The sequence below is a fragment of the Babylonia areolata genome, chromosome 20 (genome assembly GCF_041734735.1).
Source record: "Babylonia areolata isolate BAREFJ2019XMU chromosome 20, ASM4173473v1, whole genome shotgun sequence".
NCBI classification, from domain to species: Eukaryota; Metazoa; Mollusca; class Gastropoda; order Neogastropoda; family Buccinidae; genus Babylonia; species Babylonia areolata.
Window position 1 is genome coordinate 47,495,064 of NC_134895.1, and position 19,937 is coordinate 47,515,000.

General features: G+C 43.5%; 1 protein-coding gene across 3 annotated transcripts in view; it reads right to left on the reverse strand.

Annotated features, from left to right (window-relative positions):
• Positions 1-19,937, reverse strand: part of LOC143294670 (protein EFR3 homolog B-like) — a 57,203-nt gene that overhangs the window by 21,304 nt on the left and 15,962 nt on the right. For 2 of the 3 annotated variants that reach the window (XM_076606056.1, XM_076606055.1), the window contains exons 9-18: positions 19,125-19,260; positions 15,925-16,053; positions 15,306-15,399; positions 12,098-12,149; positions 10,291-10,463; positions 9,593-9,668; positions 7,349-7,510; positions 6,398-6,523; positions 5,189-5,265; positions 1,936-1,962 (exon numbers count right to left, since the gene is read on the reverse strand). In XM_076606056.1, coding sequence (XP_076462171.1) covers positions 1,936-1,962; positions 5,189-5,265; positions 6,398-6,523; positions 7,349-7,510; positions 9,593-9,668; positions 10,291-10,463; positions 12,098-12,149; positions 15,306-15,399; positions 15,925-16,053; positions 19,125-19,260 — 1,052 coding nt within the window. The remainder of the gene's footprint in view (positions 1-1,935; positions 1,963-5,188; positions 5,266-6,397; positions 6,524-7,348; positions 7,511-9,592; positions 9,669-10,290; positions 10,464-12,097; positions 12,150-15,305; positions 15,400-15,924; positions 16,054-19,124; positions 19,261-19,937) is intronic. The other variant, XM_076606057.1, reaches the window with a different exon arrangement.

The window sequence follows — 19,937 nt, forward strand, 5'->3', positions numbered from 1 at the left end:
TCTCTCCACATAATAATCTCTGCCCTGCATAGACGCATACAATTTGTCCACTACCTTTGTTCTGCTCATGTTTGGTTTCTGCACAGTTTGCTCTCTTTACATGTCTGAACGTGACCAGTTTCTTTCTTCTCAGTTCATGCGTATAAAGTTATAAAATGTATTCCCCTTCAAGTTTAACACATCAGCCTCCTCATCTCCCTTGGCCCATCATTCCTAAACCACTTCCTGCAATTCTCTTTCACACTGATGCGTCCAGATAAGGTTTCATCGCAGTCCCTGCATTACCAGATCTTTACTGATGACCACCACCAGTGAGAATTCAAAGAGCACGCTTAATGAGCTTCTGCTAATTGTGATAAATGCTTCAGTGTTTATAGCTGCATTGTATTTATCTATATGTTGAGAAATCTTGCTACAGCGCATATTCTTGAAGCTCTATGCACTGTACTGCCAACGAAACAAATAACATTTGTTTAAACCAATGAGGTGAATGCGCTGCATTGCAAGGATGACTAACAGTACATCTTGCTTTACTTCTGTATACACTGTGTAAACACTTTGACTACAAGGGCTGTCACCAACAGGAACTTGTCATGGCACACAGATGCACAAGAAAAAAAAAAAGAAGGAAAAATCCATACTGATTCATCTTAAAAAAAAAAGAAAAAGAAAAAAATGTCCATGAAACACCCCACATCTACAAAAATGAAGCAAAGAACTAGCGCAGAACATGTCTGCCCCACAATGTTTGTATTCCAATGTGTTTTTATGTAAGTTTGTGCCTGCCTATGTGTGCGTTTGTGTTAGGGTAGCTGTTAGATACACATGTATGTTAAAATGTATGTATGCAGTGTGTGTGTGTGTGTGTGTGTGTGTGTGTGTGTGTGTGTGTGTGTGTGCGTGTGTGTGTGCGTGCATGCGTGTAGTCACATTTTTTTGTAAAGCACCTAGAGCAGATTTCTGGATAGTGTGCTATATAAGTATCTATTATTATTATTATCAAAACAACATCACAGTGACATACACTTCAACGATATAGACACATTAGTAACACTAATAGGCAATGGATTTATGATAAGTAAAAATGGACAATAAGTACTGACAAAACCAATTAGGATCTTTATCACACAAACTGTTAATCTAAAATAAAAAGTACAAACTAATCAGACATGGTCACTAACATACACATCACACGCGCGCACACATGCGCGCATGCACGCACACATTAAGACACAAAACAAAAGCAAACATACAAAGTTTATGTAACACTCTCATGTTAAGCACAATAAGTATCACATTACAGTACACATTTGAAGAAAAGACATGAGAACTACATATTGCTTGCCAAAAAGCTGTTGATGGACTGCATTTTGATGTGACTGGAATATAAGTGCATATGTGAATATATGTATATATGTGCAGATGTGTGTGTGTGTGTGTGTGCACGCGCGCGCGTGCGCATGTGTGCGTGCTCACATATTAGCATATGTATGTGTCTGATAAAGTGGGTGAGAGCGCATGTTTATTAGAACGTAGTGTCTGTTACATCTTTTCAGACATTCATTTTTTTCCATTGTTCATAAATGATGTTTCCACTCAGTAAATACTTCTTTTACCTCCAGCACCCCTAACGCACACTCACACACAACGCACGCATGCACACACACACACACACACACACACAAACTCACACATAAACACACACACACATGCATGTACACGCATAAACACATGCCAACAAACACACATCACATACAACAATCGTTCGACTCTTTGAGGCAAAAAACAACAACATTCACATACAACATAAAAAACCAACAACCCGAGACTCAGCCAAGTTGCACTGCATGCAGTCCCAGTCGACGGATTAACAAGACAAGGTTAACAGACAGAGAGAGGCAGGAAGGCGTCTGCTCATAGGGCAAGACTACTCACGGTTTATTCGCTTTTAGGGTTTCAATGCTGCAGACATGAGCAATGGAGTCAGGCATGTATGGTCAGTTCACACATTACACCACCACCACTACTACTACAACTACACACACACACCGTCAGCGATCCAGCAAGGTGCACTTTGACCTGCACTTTGACCCACAACACGGCATCCACACTTTGTACCCTGAGCACCAATTTATACCTAACACCCAGCTGCTTCCCTTGGACCAAGCACATCGATATTTCCTATACTGCAGTGGGCATGTTCAGCTTCACTTTCTCAATCAGTTGTACTTCTAAGTCAGTGCTTTTAGCTTGTTAGCTTTAACCTCTGCGTTGTTTGTGTTTTCTCGGGGGACTGTACATGTTTTAAATGACGCTGTGTGCGTTTAGTGTACCAAGTACGGCTTTGACAGTGCACTCAATTGTGGTTTGGGCTGGTCCACACAAAAACTATAGTGCAGCTGCACTGATGGGGTACGATTGTTCTAAAGTGACCACTGCACTGGTCAGCCTTCTCACTAAGCAGCAGGTAGGATGACATTTGCACAGCGTCATGTACATTAAATCACATATGCACTATTTGTTAGGCCAACACCATTGGGTCAAAGTACCTTCATCTTGTAAATTTCACCATGCTGAATTGACAAAATTGGTCATTTTTGAAGGATCCTAACTCTGGAAAGGTAAGTACAAAAAACATACAACTAACGGTGTCAGGTCTTTGGATATTGCAGAAAATTCTCTATCAGTGTAAAATCTACAGAATGCATGTTCTGCTTATGGTAGGGGCTTCAAAATGGCTAGATTTTAAGCTGGTGGACAAATGAAAACAGTAACGAACTTTAAAAGGATATACCTCTGAAATTTGATATCTACCTTTTTTCTTTTCTTTTTTTTTGTGCTATTTATTTGTCTTGAAAAGTTCTGAATGAAAATAACAATTTTATGTCATGCAAATTTTAGCTGCCACTTCCTACTTGTCTGTGTGAATGGATGTGTATTTATTTAAAATGGCAGCAGCTCATATTTTCTGCCGGTTCAGCACTGATCACCTTTTTTTTTTTTTCTGATTATCTCTCACACTGTTTTCCACTGCCAGGTCTTACAACAAACCACAACCCCCCCCCAAAAAAAAAACAACAACCGACGACCCAAAAAGGTGTTAGAAAAAATCCGATCAAGATGCACTGCCTCAAGGTACCCTGTGAAAAGTGAAAGGTCAGGTCATCACATTCAGATGATGGTGAACACAGCAAAACGCCAGGCTGTTAACGAGCGAGCTTTCCCTGAAAACTAACATGCAAACACGCCATCTTATCCACGCAGCCCCATAACCTTGACTGCAGTTTGTGTGTGTTTTTGGTTTGGTTTGCCTTTCTTGTGACTTTATACCACCACCACCCCCAAATAAAAAAAAAACACACACTAAAATTAGAGTGGAAATGAATGAAAATAACAAAAGACTATAAAAGAAAAACCAAAGAAAAAAAACAAAGAAAAAAAAAAAAGAAATCAGCTGAAAACAAAAATGACAAAAAGCAAAATGTAACAAAGGACAAAGAAAAATGAGGGGGTCTCGCAGGATAAAAACAGTCACACCAAGCAGAAAGAGAGACAGAGACAGAGAGGGAGAAAGACACAGAGAGGGAAGGACAAAGAGAGAGAGAGAAACAGAGACACTGAGAAAACACTTCCTTCATTACAAATCATTTTCATCAACACTGAGAGAGAGAGAGAGAGAGAGAGAGAGAGGGAGAGAGGGAGAAAGAGGGAGAGAGAGAGAGAGAGAGAGAGAGAGAGAGAGAGAGAGAGAGAGAGAGAGAGAGAGAGAGAGACAGAGAGAGAGGGAAAGAGAGAGAAAGAGAGAAGAGAGAGAGAGAGAGAAAGAGAAAGAGAGAGAACAGAGACACAGACACTGAGAAAACGATTCCAGAATCACAAATCACTTTCATCAACATCATCAAAAACAGCATGCGAAGGATGCCGTGACGAGGATCAGTCAAAAGCACGCATTAGCCGTCACGCGCGTGCACACGTACTACAAAACAAAACTGGGAGACCTAAACAGGGCATCAACAAGCGCTGTGACCCTGAACCAACAGGGACTAACAGCAAGCACAGACCACAAGTTGTCAATGTCCAGACAATAAGCACGCGACAGCAGAGTGCCTCCCTCGCACAGGTTAACACACAAACGCACCTCAAGCAGTACCGAAACTGGATCCAGTTTCTATAGCCGACTCCCTGATCTTCGAAATAAGTTTGTAACTCCCTAATTTTGGAAACAGCTTGTAAGAAACAACACGAAATAAAGGTTTTACTTGCCAGTGAACACTCATTTGTGATTGTTTTCCTTTTTTAAAAATTTTTTTAAAAGTCATCACACAGAATGAAAAGTGTGTGCCACATTCATTTTCGCCAGTAAACTTCCTGATCTATAAACATTTTTTCATGGGCAGTCATACAGACTGAATACTGGGGTTTTTTTTGCCAAGGAGTGGGTATTCTGACTGAGAAACATTTACAGAATGAATGTTTCATTTTTTTCGCCACTGAATATTCTGATTTGGAAACTGTATTCCATGAAACGACAGAACTACAAAAAAACCAAAATCTTTTATCAGAGAAAATGTCTCCACATAATGCCTCAAAATAAACCAATCCAGTTTTTAGACTTGTTCAGCTTTGAACCCCCCCCCCCTACCCAAACAACCCCCCCCCCCCCCGCCCCCCCTAATGAACCATTTTTTCCAGAAAAAAAGGTAGAGTTAGAAGATCCACTGAACAGATCAGTTCCTATCAAATGCAGAACTACAATTTCTACTAACTGTTTTCATGCAGATATGAAGGGGTAGTAGGGTAACATGAAATAATACATCCCTTTTTTTTTTAACATTTTCCAGTGTACATGCAAGTATGGAAGGGGGAGTAGGGTCACCAAAGATAATACATCCTTTTTTCAACTTTTTTTTCCCCCTGTCCACATGCATTCTTCAACCTCCACCATTGTCTGCAGAAGGGAGCAACAAACACTACACAAGTAGAAAAAACAAACAAAAACAAAAAAAACATTGCTCAGCACAGCTACTGTACTCATTTTTCCTGGATGAGAAAAAAAACCCTACCAAAAACCACCAAAAAACAACCACCCCAAAAGCACAGAACCCACTGACTTTGCACAGTGTAAACAAAGGGAAAGCATCAGGCACAGCGAGGAGAGGAGGGGTTAGGTCCCCTGTGACTGACTGACCTGTGGGGACGGTTGGAGCGGTTGTAGGCGAAGCCAGGCAAGAGGTGTGGAGCCTTCTCCTCCCTCATGTCAATCACCTGTCAGTGACACATCACAGCACAACACACCCTCCTTAGTTTTACTCTGATGGGCACAACAGCCGAGTGGTGAAAGCGTTGGACTTTCAACCTGAGGGTCCCGGGTTCAAATCTCTGTAACAGCGCCCGGTGTGTAAAGGGTGGAGATTTTTCCAATCTCCCAGGTCAACATATGTGCAGATCTGCTTGTGCCTGAACCCTCTTTGTGTGTATATGCAAGCATATCAAATATGCACATTAAAGATCCCTGTCAACGTTCGGTGGGTAATGTGATCAAGAACATACCCAGCATGCACACCACCAAAAACAGAGTATGGCTGCCTACATGGTGGGGTACAAGCGTAAAAGCCCACTCGTGTACATAGGAGTGAACGTGGGAGTTGCAACCCATCAATGAAGAAGTAGTTTCAGTTTCTGTTTCTCAAGGAAGCATCACCGCATTTGGACAAATCCATATCTGCTACACCATATCTGCCATGTAGATGCCTGACCAGCAGCATAACCAAACATGCTTAGTCAGCCTTGAGTGCATGCTTACATATTTTGTGTACGTATCAGAGTGGATTACTTCTACATAATTTTGCCAGAGGACAACCCTCAGTTTATCATCTCAACCAAACGACAAGACAATCAGTTCTATTTAAATTTGGTGGAAAGGCAAGAGTGGTATTCAAACCCACACCTCACGGAGTCTCTATATTGGCAGCTTAGTGTCTTAACCATTCTGCCACCTTCCTCCTTACGCCCACATGAACTCTTTCAGTGCTGACATATTTTACTAACCTGCATGCTGAGAAAATAACGCTTGCCATCTCTTGTTAACTCATACCTCCAGAAAAAACCTTAACAATTGATGATAACAGAAAAAAAACAACAATATAGGTGTCACCCATGCTGCCTTCCTACCGTCAACACTGTAAACAACAACAACACAAGTTTCAAGTTTCAAGTTTTAATTATCCTTTCACTCCTATTGGAGTATGGAGGATTACTGCAAAATACTCTTTTCGTGCCCATAACAAACATTTCCAAATACACAACAATGTCACATAAAAGTTGAGAAAACACAAATGTCTTTTAACTCCAAAAGTATAACTACACACACACACAGAGGCATCAACAGAAGTGTTACCTCTTGCACATACTGACAGACGGCTGAGGCACCCAACAGCTGTGAAATCAGGTTGAGGTAGGTGGCCGTCATCGCGTGAAGTGCACACTTGTGTGTCATGGGAAGCACAGAGCTCAAAGCGTGGCTCTGCAACATGACACAGTCATGCTGTCTGATTGTGCCGACATCCACACATTCCATGTCCAAACAGTTCCCCATTCACGCATCCCAAAGCACCTCCACCCCGCCCACCCCATAGCACCCAAGTTCCCCCAACCTCTAAAAGCCCCACACACCCCGCCCCACAAGGACCCCCCCCACACACACACACACCCTACCCTGCCCCCCACCCCTCCCCATCCATAGAACCCAAGACGTTTCTCCAACCATCCAACAGCTCCACACCCCAACAACCCCACACAAGGATCCCCACCCCTAACCTCCCCCCCTAGCACCAATGTTCCCCCTAACCTCCAACACCCCCACACTAGGACCCCCCGACCCCCTCAACCTCTCCCCCACAGCACCCAAGTTTCCCAAACCTCCAACAGCCCCCCCCCCCCACCCACCCCCGAACTTCAACACAAGGACACCCCACTTAACCTCCCCCCTAGCACCCAAGTTCCCCCAACAACCCCAAACCCCCACACAAGGACCCCCCATCCCTCCCAACCTCCCACCAAATCAACCAAGTTCCCCCCACCTCCAATAGCCCCACACCCCAACACAAGGACCCTCCCCCCCATAAACTCCCCCCCCTCCCCCTAGCACCCAAGCTCCCCCAACGTCCAACAGCCCCACACCCACACACAAGGAACACCCTCTCCCCTGCCCCCCCCCCCTCTTCCTGCCCCCACCTACTCCACCTCCACAGCACCCTAGAAGTTCCCCCTACCTCCAACAGTCCCACACCCCCACACAAAGACACCCCCCCCCACCTCCCACGCACCCCCCACCCAACCGCCCCCTCACCTGGATGTCCAGGGCCAGGCGGAAGAGGTCGACCATGATGTCCTCGCCGCCCATCTCCACGGCCAGCAGTCCCATGGTGCAGTACAGGGCCTCCAGGTTGTCCACCCTGTTGGACTCCAGCTGCACGTTCTCCAGGATGTGCCAATAGAACTGCATGCCGCTCTGTGGGTCAGGCAGTCAGGGGGTGGGGGGGGGGGGGGGGGGGGGGAGGGGGAGGGGGAGTGAGAGGGGGGGAGACAGGCACCAGGCATGGCTGGGGGTTAGTTACTGCTGCAGCTGTATAGCTGTTTTCTGCCCCATTTTCCTCTGTGTGTGTGTGTGTGTGTGTGTGTGTGTGTGTGTTTTACTCGCTTCTGTTTCGCAAAGATGTGAGCGATGTTGTGTCTCTCAGTTTGACGCTGCGTTATCCTTGTACATTATACACGTATTGAGTATGACTTCATCTATACATGTATATGTTTGTCTCTTAGAACAATGGTTGATATGGAAGTTGGCCAAAGTGCTAATGTCTTCACCTTTGGAAAATAAAGATTCATCAATTCATTCTCTCTTTTTTTTTCTTTAAAAAAAAAATATCATTATTGTTATTATTAATATTATTATTATTAGTAGTAGTATATATAGCCAAGTGGTTAAAGTGCTGGACTTTCCATCCGAGGGTCCCAGGTCTGAATCTCTGTAACAGCGCCTGGTGGGTAAAGGGCAGACATTTTTTTTCAGATCTCCCAGGTCAAGATATGTACAGACCTACAAGTGCCTGAACCCCTTACGTGTGTGTACGCACTCAGAAGATCAAACACACACATTCACGATCCTGTAATCCATGCCAGCATATTCGGTGGGTTATGAAACAACATATCCAGCATGCACACCTCTGAAGACAGAGTATGGCTGCCAACATGACAGGGTAAATAAACAAAATGGTTATACACGTGAAATGCCACATGTCTGTATAAGTGCATATGTGTGCATGACTGAAACCTGATTGAATGACACAGGAACTGAATGATGAGCGCCCAATGGCAGCTGTCAGTCAACTCTACCCAGGTAGGCAGCAAAAACTCAGTGTTTGTAAAACACTTAGAACTTGGTCTTCAACCAAGCTATTTAAGTATCCATATCATCATCATCATCATATTTTACTGTCCCATGCTCTGCGCAGTTTCACAGGGATTCCTCCCAAACAGCTCATTCCGATTCCCCCAAACACATCCACACCTGGGTCCATCTGTCACGGTCCCAGCACTAGCAGTTCACTGGCAACTAACTATCGATGTTAGGTCACCAGGAGGCAACACTCCAGAGGAGACCCTGCGCGGCTGCTGGGTCACTTCAGTGGTGTTCAGTGGTGTCTGTTCTAATTTAACTTATCTAATTTTTCTTCTTATTTTGTTCAGCAAAATTAATTACACCATTGAAAAGTACACAAAAGTAGCTCTTGTACTTCAAATTCATGCCACACTGACTTCATTTTTATCAAGGTACAGCAGGCATGGGGTTCCACAAAGTATTACATTAATTAATTATGACAGGGAGGCACGGACCGAGACGTCACAGCCAGAATCGGCAAGGCAAGAACAGCTTTCATCATGCTCAAGAACATCTGGGCATCTGGAGCAATCAGTATGAAAACCAAACTCGGCATCTTCAACTCCAATGTGAAGTCAATTCTGCTCTACGGATGCGAGACATGGCGGACAACACAGACGATGCAGCAGAAGATTCAGACATTCTTCAACACCTGTCTGAGGCACATCTACAAGATCCAATGGCAGGAGAAGATCCGAAACGAAGATTTGTGGGAGCGAGCGGGACAGGAACCAGTGGCCAAGCAGATACTGCGGAGGAAGTGGGGCTGGATCGGACCCACCCTCAGGAAGCCAGCGTCCAGCATCACACGCCAAGCCCTGACCTGGAACCTGCAGGGAAAGAGGATGAGAGGCCGGCCTCGCAACAGCTGGAGGCAAGACACCAAGGTAGAGCTGAAGCAGCAAAGGACCAACTGGACTGGAATGGCCAGAACAGCCCAGAACAGAGTGCGATGGCGAGGGGTCATCGATGGCCTATTCTCCACCGGGAGCGATGGGCATAAGTAAGTAAGTAAGTAAGTAAGTAATTACAAATCGAGCATACAAGCAAAGACAAATGAGCATCAACAAGCTTAAAGCTTACACTGAGCTCACACATTCCGCTCAAATATCAACGTGGTGGCTGATGAACCGTGTTCCTACACACACACCGTACCTTCTTCATGAAGAGAATGTCCTGCCTGGAGCATTTCTCCATCCTCAGGTCCAAGGAGGCGATGTCACGACACAGTCTGTGGGGTGAAAGTATTGGCTGTCAGTGCTTTGTTACCAAAGAAAAAACAACAACAACAACAACACACACACACACACACACACAATCATACACACTCTTTAAATTTGGTACCATATGCTTTGGCTTCAAATCAGTACAAAGGTGAACACCAGCATTATCAAACTGAACAGTGGTGAGACTGAAGTGTATAAGTGTTGCTGTTCAGTGTGATCACGCATATTTTTTGTAATCAAGTATGTTAAATACTGACTTTGTTGTGAGATGTGGTACCAAGTGGTGGACAGAATTTAGTTTTCATAGGGTTTATAAAGTTGATCAGACACAGGGGTCAGATTTGAGTAAAACAAAAAAGTTCTGCCTTATGGGCCAGAAGTTACAGTGAATGAATATATCAAAACAATTTTTTCAAAGAAAAAAACACAACAACACATTTACTTTGTGACACACTGTCTCCAACAGACCCCAAGTTCAACCTCATGATGAGATATTCTGCTCAGCATCAAAGAAATACAACAGAATAAAACACAACCTGACATGTCAGAAATCTTGCTTTTTTCTTCTCTTGTTTTCTTGTCACTTATTTATGACGAACATAAGACCAGCCTAATAAAAACACTTACTCAATACACTTGAGCTTTGGCGTGTTGCCATGGCGATCGATGAGGGTGTGGAGAATGTCCTGGACGGTGATCCTCATGCCAGGGTCCTCCATGAGGGACATCCGCAGCAAGGGGTGCAGGAACTCCGGGGGGAACGCGTTGGACATGATCACCGTCTTGTACTTTGTCGCCACCTGCAATCACACATTCCATCAAAGCCATAATCATCATTCAGAGCTGCTAACCCCTGTCAAGTGTTTAAAGGAACAATGAGGATATTTGGTAGAAACATTTTGAATTTGGTGGAACATTTTGAATTTGGTTGGAACATTTTGAATTTGGTGGAACATTTTGAATTTGGTTGGAACATTTTGAATTTGGTGGAACATTTTGAATTTGGTAGGAACATTTTGAATTTGGTGGAACATTTTGAATTTGGTAGCAACATTTTGAATTTGGTAGCAACATTTTGAATTTAACATTTTGAATTTGGTAGCAACATTTTGAATTTGGTTGGAACATTTTGAATTTGGTAGGAACATTTTGAATTTAACATTTTGAATTTGGTAGTTTGAATTTGGTAGCAACATTTTGAATTTGGTAGTCTGAATTTGGTAGCAACATTTTGAATTTGGTAGGAACATTCAGACTCCAAGCCACATCAGCAGATGGGCACCGATACTGTTTGACCGAGATGCAACTTGATTTTGCCACGTTTTCTCTTGTTCAGGTGAACGAATGAAGCTGACTGGTCCACTCAATGCTGTTTCAATGTAAGCAAGCACACGATTAGCTGAGCATCATCATGTGAGACCAAGGTTAATACCAATAACAGTGACTGCCATGGCCTCATGATTGATAAGTCTAGAGCGTCTGTGTAATGTTACGACAGGAAAGCATGTGACCATGCCATGTTGTCGAAAATGAACTCTTAGGTACAATTCTGATGTCAGAGTTTTTATTTTTTATTATTATTTTTTAAATATTTTTTTTATGATAGTCAGTCGTGTCCGACTATAACCATCAGAACAGCAGAGGAGGCAACTGCTGTTCCGACTATTTGGGCTAGAATTTGATTATAGTGGAGAGTGTCTTGCCCAAGTTACATCCCCACTCTCTCGGCCAAGAGGGTTTTAGGACAGTCGGATGGTTCCCAAATGTCAACCAGCCCACAAGGCTGCAGCACTAAGAGCCAGTGCAATTTTGCCTTCTAGTTTGAGAATCATAGTCCTTCACAAAAGACCAAGCTGTAAATGATTTCCCACTGACTGTAGAAACCATTGACATCAGAACAAACTGCGATCAAGCGTAACAAAATACAGCGAAATTGTAACAGATGGCAATCTCTGATCATCCCCTCCAACTTACGGGGAGTGATGGTTTATTGGTAACGCGTCCGCCTAGGAAGCGAAAAAAGCAAGAGGATTGAATGTTTCAGCTTTTTTTTTTTTTTTAAAGAAGGAAGTAAAAGCTTTATCATAAAAGTCTGTAACATGGTTTCTAATAAAGATAACAAGCACATGTGTAACCCTCTTTTTCATCATAAATTTTCAGATCTTCAACCAATGAAAATTAAAAAAAACAGACAGGTCATATCAAAAACAAAGAAAGGGAAAAGGAAGCACTCAAGATGGAAATGCAAGCACACATGGCTCTTTTCCTTCTTCTTCCTGGGATGCGACTCCCCACGTTCACTTGTATGTACAAGTGGGCTTTCACATGCATGACCGTTTTTTGCCAGTATGTTGGCAGCTGTACTCTGAGGGTGTATGCACAAGCTCTGAAAAACACACACACACACACACACAGACAACAAAAGGTGACCCACCTTTAGCAGGGTCTTCAACAGGTTGATCTGCAGTTCCTGATCCATGTGTCCCCTTCAACAACAAACAGGACAGGCCGTTAACACCCACAGGTCACAACCACATTATACAACAGAGAAATAAAGGACACTACAAGACACATCACCTTGCACCACAGGTCACAACCACATTATACAACAGAGAAATAAAGGACATTACAGGCCGTTAACACCCCCAGGTCACAACCACATTATACAACAGAGAAATAAAGGACACTACAGGCCGTTAACACCCACAGGTCACAACCACATTATACAACAGAGAAATAAAGGACACTACAGGCCGTTAACACCCACAGGTCACAACCACATTATACAACAGAGAAATAAAGGACACTACAGGCCATTAACACCCACAGGTCACAACCACATTATACAACAGAGAAATAAAAGGCACTACAGGCCGTTAACACCCACAGGTCACAACCACATTATACAACAGAGAAATAAAGGACACTACAGGCCGTTAACACCCACAGGTCACAACCACATTATACAACAGAGAAATAAAGGACACTACAGGCCGTTAACATCCACAGGTCACAACCACATTATACAACAGAGAAATAAAGGACACTACAGGCCGTTAACACCCACAGGTCACAACCACATTATACAACAGAGAAATAAAAGGCACTACAGGCCGTTAACACCCACAGGTCACAACCACATTATACAACAGAGAAATAAAGGACACTACAGGCCGTTAACACCCACAGGTCACAACCACATTATACAACAGAGAAATAAAGGACACTACAGGCCGTTAACATCCACAGGTCACAACCACATTATACAACAGAGAAATAAAGGACACTACAGGCCGTTAACACCCACAGGTCACAACCACATTATCCAACAGAGAAATAAAGGACACTACAGGCCGTTAACACCCACAGGTCACAACCACATTATACAACAGAGAAATAAAGGACACTACAAGACACATCACCTTGCACCACAGGTCACAACCATATTATACAACAGAGAAATAAAGGGCACTACAGGCCGTTAACACCCCCAGGTCACAACCACATTATACAACAGAGAAATAAAGGACACTACAGGCCGTTAACACCCACAGGTCACAACCACATTATACAACAGAGAAATAAAGGACACTACAGGCCATTAACACCCACAGGTCACAACCACATTATACAACAGAGAAATAAAGGACACTACAAGACACATCACCTTGCACCACAGGTCACAACCACATTATACAACAGAGAAATAAAGGACACTACAAGACACATCACCTTGCAACACAGGTCACAACATCATTATACAACAGAGAAATAAAGGACACCACAAGACACATCACCTTGCACCACAGGTCACAACCACATTATACAACAGAGAAATAAAGGACACCACAAGACACATCACCTTGCACCACAGGTCACAACCACATTATACAACAGAGAAATAAAGGACACTACAAGACACATCACCCTGCACCACTACTTTTTTTTTTTATCAATCACACTGTTGTGACCTTGACCTTTCACATTGAAGGGTTATGTTCTTGGCCATGACAAGTCACTGTACCGCGAATGGAAAAAACAACCTAAAAAACAACCCCCCCCCCCACACACACCTCACCCAAACTGTGTTGTATTTCTACATTTTCCCCATCATTATGTGATGTTGCTTTGATCCCCTAACTTCCACTCACTGTTGGGTGTTTGTTTGCTGTAACGACAACTGAACAGTGTACCACATTGGAACTTTTCTCAATAACTACTGTAATTTTCGGCCAATATGGCGCTACTTTTTTTTAATACTTAAATCTGACCCCTGCATCTTATCGGCTGTATGAGCCCTATCTGTGCCCGAAAACTAAATTCCAACCACCATGTGGGGCCACCTGACGCAACAAACTCAATATATGACACCATCATTTATCACAATAACTGCTCACACTCGCACTGAACAGCAATACTTCAGTTTTACCAATGTTTGAATCGACATGGATCATGTTCACCATCGAATCAAACTGAAACCAAATCGCATACTACACAAAATTTCAACTGAACGTGATCACAATTCGCCCTTAGGCCATGAAAAAAAGAGCCGTGTCTGAGTTGGGGATAAATTTACGGTGCGAAAGTAGACAAATCACCAGTGAACTGATTGTATTTCAAAAGCAGAACACAAAGCAAAACGACGGATGGAACTGAAAAGGACGGCTAGCAGACTGGGGGTCTGACTGAACAAACTAATGAACAGGGGCTTCTCATCAGTGTACATTTGACTGAAGGCTGTAAGACTATAAAAAAAACAACATAAAACAAATGCAGACAAAAACAAGTCTGAAGATAATGTCACTACCGGTACTTGGAAAACAACATCTGCTGTTAGCAGACACAAAATGGAAGACTTTCACTCTACAGCAGATGCAGCTCATCCAATGTGTGCACCAAATACCAGTTCAAAAGAACTTTTTTCTTTAAATTCAAGGGATGCACCTTATGAACTGCAGCGCCTTGTAGGCCAAAAATTACAGTACTGTTATTGACTCACTTGTGCAAACAAAGTGAGTCTATGTTTTAACCCGGTGTTCGGTTGTCTGTGTGTGTGTGTCCATGTGTCTGTGTGTCCGTGGTAAACTTTAACATTGATATTTTCTCTGCAAATACTTTCAGTTCTTTCCAGTCATCTTGTTTAAAACAATATTGCACCTCTGGGATGGGCACAAAAATAAATAAAAAAAGAAGCCTAATTATATGCAAACTGCATTTACTGTAATATTTATATTTTTTGTATTCTCTAAACTTGGCACTTTGACCTCTTATTCTGACACAATAACAAGAGGAGTCATTATTATAATTTTTTGTTCAAACAGGAACTTCTTTTGGTAAGCATGGAATTTTTATTTATTTTGCAAATGTTTTGGTGCAGGTAGTAAAAAAGGGAAATTACTCTAACTAATGCTAGGGGACTTAATTTATCACAAGTGAGTCTTGAAGGCCTTGCCTCTCTTGTTTTCCTTCTCTCTTTTGCTTACGGCAAAAGGCACAATGCATCTTTCTTCTCCTTCTTCTTCTATCCTGCATGGCAGTAATTAGGAAAAAATGACAGGAGCTGTGTTTACACTTTGAATCTAGTCTTTGTGAACCTGTGGTCATTTAGCGTTGGGGGGGATATAAACAAAAAGATTACTCACCCTATTTCCTCGTCCGTGAACTGAGGAAACTTGCCCATGACAAACATCATGATCTCTATCTTCTGGTAGTCCGGCAAGTTGTTGGCAAACTCGCCTGCAACAACAGACAGAAAAATGAAACGTCTCTATCCATACAGGTATCAACATTTATCAGCTTATCTCTGGTGACTTGATGAAGGAAATCTTTTCCCTAACATTACATTCAATCTGAGCAAGCTGAACAACATCATACATGTACTGAGGGGACGTGACAGAAAAAGTACTGAAATACAAGCAACAAATTTTTATCAATTCCATGAGTGATAAAAAAACAAGTGGACTTTAACCAGCAGAGGTCTAACCCCTTCAGTGCCAGGGGAAAACAGCAGAAAATGGTGTTCCAAGTCATAAAACAAAATCCAAAACAATAAGCCTAAATCTGAGAAAAAGGTCTGGAGATATACCACTCTGGATAAACTGTGAATTTTCAGCCCAGTTATTTCTCTTTTTCTGATGACATCATCAGTGACGTCCCTATGCACATACGTGATAAGTTCTATGGCACTCAAGGGGTTAAGGTGTGTTTTCTTGGAGGCCTTGGAGACAAGGGGAGGTACCCAGTGTGGACACCCTTACTGACCGATGGTGTTGACGATGGCGTCCTGGAACTTCACCTCAGCCACGCTCTGGTCCTGGTTGTCCCCCTTGCTGTCCACAGAGATGCGCAGGTGCCGCAACAGGTTGTTGAACACCTCCAGTACTGACGGGCCTGCCACACACACACACACACACACACACACACACAGAAATAATCACTCAGGTTGTTGAACACCTCCAGTACTGACAGGCCTGCCACACACACACACACACAGAAAAATAATCACACAGGTTGTTGAACACCTCCAGCACTGACAGGCCTGCCACACACGCACGCACACACACACACACACACAGAGAAATAATCACACAGGTTGTTGAACACCTCCAGTACTGACGGGCCTGCCACACACACACACACACACACACACACACACACACACACAGAGAAATAATCACTCAGGTTGTTGAACACCTCCAGTACTGACGGGCCTGCCACACACACACACACACACACACACACAGAAATAATCACACAGGTTGTTGAACACCTCCAGTACTGACAGGCCTGCCACACACGCACACACACACACACAGAGAAATAATCACACAGGTTGTTGAACACCTCCAGTACTGACAGGCCTGCCCCCCCCCCCCCCCCACGCCCCCCCCCCCACACACACACACAGAGAAATAATCACACAGGTTGTTGAACACCTCCAGTACTGACGGGCCTGCCACACACACACACACACACACACACACAGAAATAATCACACAGGTTGTTGAACACCTCCAGTACTGACAGGCCTGCCACACACGCACACACACACACACAGAGAAATAATCACACAGGTTGTTGAACACCTCCAGTACTGACAGGCCTGCCACACACACACACACACACACACACAGAGAAATAATCACACAGGTTGTTGAACACCTCCAGTACTGACAGGCCTGCCACACACGCACACACACACACACAGAGAAATAATCACACAGGTTGTTGAACACCTCCAGTATTGACAGGCCTGCCCCCCCTCGCCCCCCCCCCACACACACACAGAAATAATCACACAGGTTGTTGAACACCTCCAGCACTGACAGGCCTGCCACACACACACACACACACACACACACACGCACACACACACACATACAGAAATAATCACACAGGTTGTTGAACACCTCCAGTACTGACAGGCCTGCCACACACACACACACACACACACACACACACACACAGAGAGAAATAATCACACAGGTTGTTGAACACCTCCAGTACTGACGGACCTGCCACACACATACACACACACACACACACACACACAGAGGAATAATCACACAGGTTGCTGAACACCTAAACACTGATGTGCCTGCCACAAACACACACACACACACCCAACCACGGAGAAATAATCACACAGGTTGTTGAACACCTAAACACTGAGGCGCCTGCCACAAACACACACGGAGAGGAGAAATAATCACATAGGTTATTGAACACCTCCAGCACTGAGGGGCATGCCACACACACACACACACACACACACACACACACAGAGGAATAATCACACAGGTTGTTGAACACCTAAACACTGATGTGCCTGCCACAAACACACACACACACAAACACGGAATCCCTTTCTCTTCACACTATCCAAACTTCTAGAAATGTTTCTATTATCATCATTATGATTATCATCAGAAATATTATTACAACTTATCATCTATTTTCAAAGCAAATTTTTTTCCTAAAATTACGTTTATCTAACATAGTTTCCGTGACCCACTAGTGCAGACTCCAGCAGGGAGTCTGATTCCTGTCCTGTGCTAACTATTATCCACCTATGCGGAGAAAACAAAAGTAGCTACGGCCGATAACCTCCCGGAAGTAGGTTACCTCCCGTCTGCATCCCTGACTAGCTTTCTCTTTTTCCGGCACCCATCTTGATTCCTGATCCTGTGCTCTTCATACGGCTAAGTTTTTTTTTTCATATTTCTGTCTGCATAACTTATCATCTTCTATTTTCAATTTGTCTTTTGACTTCTGATCCAGTGTTCACCAGTGATCAGGGTTTGAGGCTCCATTTTGACATGGCGTTGTGTCCTTGGGGAAAGGCACGCAACTCTGATTGTCCTCAATCAACCCTGGTGTAAACGGAAGCCTGACTCCCGCTGGGGAGTGTTGAAATGGCAGAAGGAGAGAACTGAACCCCGCCTTCCCCCCTGAAAGCGGAGTATGGCTGCCTACATGGCCGGGTAAAAACGGCCATACATGTAAAAGCCCACTTGTGTACATACGAGTGAACGTGGGAGTTGCAGCCCATGAATGCTGAAGAAGAAGAAGAAGAAGCTGTGGGTTCAATGGATATGAATTCACTCACGGGTGCAATAGCCGAGTGGTTAAAGCATTGGACTTTCAATCTGAGGGTCCCGGGTTCGAATCACGGTGACGGTGCCTGGTGGGTAAAGGGTGGAGATTTTTCCAATCTCCCAGGTCAACATATATTCAGACCTGCCAGTGCCTGAACCCCCTTCGTGTGTATATGCAAGCAGAAGATCAAATACACATGCCAAAGATCCTGTAATCCATGTCAGCGTTCGGTGGGCTATGGAAACAAGAAGATATCCAGCATGCACACCCCTGAAAGCAGAGCATGGCTGCCTACATGGTGGGGTAAAAATGGTCATACACATAAAAGCCCACTCGTGTACATACGAGTGAATGTGGGAGTTGCAACCCACGAACGCAGAAGAAGCAGAAGAAGAAGAAGAAGAATTCACTGCCCCAATGGCTGTAAAAGGAATCTCTAAATTTTAAAGAAAATAAAATTCATATCTTATTATTTTTCTTAATCTGATCTTTAAAACCAAAAAAACGTTTTTTAAACACGCTTGCAAAATCTTTTCAACAATGTTATTATCATCATCACTGTAATTATCATTGATAATTATACAGCACTTATCTTTGGTCAGAGTCCAAAGCTTTACACAGTTATTTGCACAACAGCCTGCCTTCCTGGGCAGAGCTGTGTGAGAGCTGCCTTTAGGCGCTCGTTATTCATTTCCTGTGTCATTCAGACAGGCTTCAATCATGCACACACATGCACATGTATGTTAGAGAGGATTTTTCTTCAAAATCGTGCCAGCGACAACCCTTTTGTTATGCGGTGGAATCTTTAACTTGCACTAAGTGCAAGCTGCACATAGGAGAGACAGGGGAAAGCACCCACCCACCTATTGAGCCTCCTGCGGAGATGAGCACAGCCTCAAAGAGCACGATGATGATGGATGTTTTGATCTCGGGGTCGTCCTTCACATGCTTGTCAAGGTGTGACAACAACAGCTGGATCACCAAGTAGCCGTACTGACTCTGGACAACAACAACAACAACAACCAAAATATAACGAGGAACCATACTGCTTGTGTTAAAGGTGAGACAACAGCTGGATCAGCAGGTAGCCATACTGACTCTGTACAACAACAACCAAAATAAAACGTGGGAGGAATCATACTGCTTCTGTTTAAGATGATAGAACAACTGGATCACCAGGTAGCCATACTGACTCTGAACAACAACAAAAACCAAAATAAAATGAGGAATCATCATACTGCTTGTGTTAAAGATGAGACAACAGCTAGATCACGAGGTAGCCATACTGACTCTGTACAACAACCAAAATAAAATGAGGGAGGAATCATACTGCTTCTGTTTAAGGTGATAGAACAACTGGATCACCAGGTAGCCATACTGAGTCTGAACACCAACAACAACCAAAATATAACGAGAAACCATACTGCTTGTGTTAAAGATGAGACAACAGCTAGATCAGGAGGTAGCCATACTCACTCTGTACAACAACAACCAAAATAAAATGAGGGAGGAATCATACTGCTTCTGTTTAAGGTGATATAACAACTGCATCACCAGGTAGCCATACTGAGTCTGAACAACAACAACAACCAAAATATAACAAGGAATCATACTGCTTGTGTTAAAGGTGAGACAACAGCTAGATCAGGAGGTAGCCATACTGACTCTGTACAACA